Source organism: Cupressus sempervirens, chromosome 6, assembly GCF_028749045.1.
Source record: "Cupressus sempervirens isolate cs-2001-9-10 chromosome 6, ASM2874904v1, whole genome shotgun sequence".
Taxonomy (NCBI): Eukaryota; Viridiplantae; Streptophyta; class Pinopsida; order Cupressales; family Cupressaceae; genus Cupressus; species Cupressus sempervirens.
Window position 1 is genome coordinate 94,546,687 of NC_143123.1, and position 3,604 is coordinate 94,550,290.

The 3,604-nt window shown below is 29.6% G+C and overlaps 1 protein-coding gene across 1 annotated transcript; it reads right to left on the minus strand.

Moving 5' to 3' along the window:
• Window positions 1-263: 263 nt before the first annotated feature.
• LOC149551381 (uncharacterized) lies at window positions 264-737 on the minus strand. Its single transcript, XM_089790091.1, has one exon. It carries the CDS (start codon window positions 735-737, stop codon window positions 264-266), a length of 474 nt encoding a protein of 157 aa, XP_089646217.1.
• Window positions 738-3,604: the final 2,867 nt, after the last annotated feature.

Below are 3,604 nucleotides of genomic sequence, written 5' to 3' on the forward strand. Positions count from 1 at the left end.
TCTTTTCTGGTGAAGTCGAATAATTCCAAATGAGCTCTCCATTTGTTTGTTGGGGAAATTAAATGGTTCTAAACAAGACCATCATCTGTCTACTGATAAAGTTGAATCGTTCGAAACTAGTCTACTAGAAATCCAGGATCAAGTCTAATGCACGAAATAGATACTACTCAAACAACTAAACAAGGATACCTCCTTAGAGAGGAAAATCACAGGGACACACAACACTACCCAAACCCAAGTAAAAGACAGAAGACTGAAAGCATTCACTTTGAAGAAGCGAGCTTCTCGAGATTGCTGACAATGCCAGCAAGAACATACTTCATGAGGCCCTCGGTCTCCTCTTTGGAACGCCCTTCAACGGCGTTCATCTTGTACGACCACTTAAACAAACAGTTGCCGGGCTCCCCTGTTTCAAAGAATGCAAAGATTGCCTCGTAGCCAACATAACCAGGCAAGTCGGTGTCGATGGTGAGAATGGTGCATGAATGTTTCGCGTCATCCTGAGCGGTCAGCTCTTCCAACAGAAAGAAATCATTTGGCACGGATGGCATTGTTGTAATACAGCGCCGCACAGCGCCCACACCATTATCGGGCTTCCCTTCAACTCTTTCGGAAGATTTGACTCCCGGAAACCACTTGTGCTCCTCGTAATAGTCGGTAACAATCTTCCACACTTCCTCCAGAGGACCCGCGATCTTTGCTTCTACAGAGCCCTCCCATAATTTGGAGCTCGCCATCTTCTTTCCTCAGCAGACAGAAGAAGAATAAACAGATGGATTTGTGAGAAATTTGGGAATCGCTGGCATATAAATAGGTGCAACGATTCGACTGGGAAGGATAAGATAAGAATAAAAAGATGCCATTGTTTTGTCCCTTGCATAATGTTTAATAAAACAAATTTGGCTCGACTTCCATATCCTTTTGATCCTGTTTTGTCCCTTGCATGTATTTTGACTATGTGGATGCTATAATGAGAGAGAATTGGAGTAGTTATAATGTCTTAATGAGAGAGAATTGGAGTACGTATAATGTCTCAATGAGAAAGAATCGGAGTAGGTATAATGTCTTACTCACTTGTAGTTGATTTGAAATGAAAGCTTAAGCTAGAAAATCTCCGTTCTCGCAAACGTTGAATATAGAGAAGTGGATTCTATTAAAGAAGTGAATTCTATTGACTCGATCAACATTGATGATATCAATAAGTGCAATGAGAATTATATTTAACCTTTTTCAAAGATAGTTCCATTATCAAAGTGTCTCAATGTGATCAACACTACAGCGACTAGACTTTTAGAGAGAAGCCCAAAAAAAAAAATGAACAAAAATAAACATTCAAATGCAATGCTAGTCAAAGTGCCTTCAAATTTCACATTCACATGGGCTTAATGAAGTGAAACAAATAAACAAACTATTATCATTTAAAATCAATCTTCATAATGTTGAGACTTCAAATATTGAATATTAATGTGGGTTCAACAATTATCTCAATAATAACCAACTTCAAAAGTAGATGAAGAGTAATTTCCAGATGCCGTCAATAATTGTGGACAATATAAGAATAAAACAAGAGACGCAATGCATCAAAGTTCCCGCCAATAATTATTAAAGAAGGAAAATAGAGATTTATAAATAGAAAGGAAGGATAGAAAGAGAGAGCTAAAAGAGAGAATTATATGTTATTATAATGACAAGTAAGGGTAAAATGATAGAGAGAGTTGAAGAGAATTTTAAAAATATTAATAATTATATTATTTTAAAAAATATATAAATAACAATAAAAATTATATTATATGAATGAACTAATAATTTCTACCAATTCAACTATAAGTTGAAATATTTAATTTTAAAAAATAAAATGTTGATTACTTAATTCAAACTACCAAAATATCTAATAAGTTTGAGGAGTAGTATTAGTTGTACAATTCGTAAAATGGTATAAAAAAAAATTAGACCAAGATTGTAAATAGTAGCTAGTAAAACATACTGTAAACTTAAAGAAATAACATTTTACAATTGGCAAAAATAAATATCGATATAAAACTAATAAATATATTTAAAATAAGAAATATAAAACATTTAGCTCTATATTTGAACTTGGATAATTAATATTGATTAGACATTCATTTTTGTCCAAAGTGGTGTGAGGTGGGAGATAAAACTATTACTTTTTTGAAAATCTAATCAACTTGTCACAAATGTGGAAAAGATAAGAGCTCTGAGTGAGCTGGAGTCCCTGCCTTATGAAGGGGTAGAAATGGTAGAAATAATAAAAAAGAGGGAAGAAATATGGTTGGAATAATATATTTAATATAAAAGTATAATATAATATGAAGAACAGAAATTTGTGAGCTTAAAATTCTATTAGTGAAAATTTGATTGAAAAATAGGACAAAGACTATCTCATTCGATATGTCTAGATGTTCTTGCATGCCTATAGACTGTTCTTGCATGTCTATAAATATGTTGCTTGCAGGTGGGATCTATTTGATAAATTGATGCTTGTGTAATAATAGTAAATAGATAAAAGTAAATGTTGAAACACATTATCATATTGAATATTTAAAAAATTAAAATCTTTAAATTTATTAATCACACAAAAAAATTGAACTTAAAATCTTTTCTTTTAAACTCCTTAATCTCACATTCTAATTTTTTATCTCACATTTGAATTTGAAAGTGTCCTTTAGTCATTTACAAATAATTATTGTTTATTTCTAAGTTTACTTAAATAATAGATAATTAATAGAATGTAAATTTTCAAGAATAATGATATGTTTGTGTTATTCTATTATTTAATGATTTGAATAAATATCATGTATTAAAAAAATTAAGTATACGAGAAATTTGTGTATTTATCTTTTAAATTCTATCTTAAACTAATGAAAAATAAACTAACTTCCAACTATTTCAATTACTTCTTGAATAATTGAGTGAATAGTTGTGAGGTAATTACACAAATCTCAATTTGCATATAAAATATTTTGTAAAATAACTACCATCACATTTTTTTAAATAATGTTTTATACTTATTCTTATTATTAAATCAAAGAAAATTATCATTTTTTTATCAAAATTTGAAATAAAAAATTAAATTTAGATTATTAATTAACTTAAAAAAATTATACTATTATTCTTTAAATTAAGAATAATATTAAAAATATTGATTATTAATATATTTAATTATAAATACAATTACAATAGTTTTTAAAATTAAGCATTCTTTAAATTAAATTAATAAAAGAGAGCATACAAAACTATAAAAAGAGCGTATAGTTATTGACTAACAATAATAATTACGAGATAAGGTAAGTAAGCTAATGGTAAATGCTCTACTGGGTGACCTTGCTTAAAAAGTATAAATGATGCATTGCAAAAGCATTGTGACATATGTGGGTGCAATATTAGGTTGACACTTTACCAAGATCAAAATATGACAAGCAAAAAAATGATTTATATTTTAGAAAGAAGATTAAATGCTTAGCAAAATTGCTGCTGACCAATCAGAAATAGGAAATTAGCTTTTTATAATTGATTTTTAAAATAAATGCTCATAAACCTTAGCTCATACCTTGTTTTTTTCTAGATAAATTAATTGTGGGGGGGC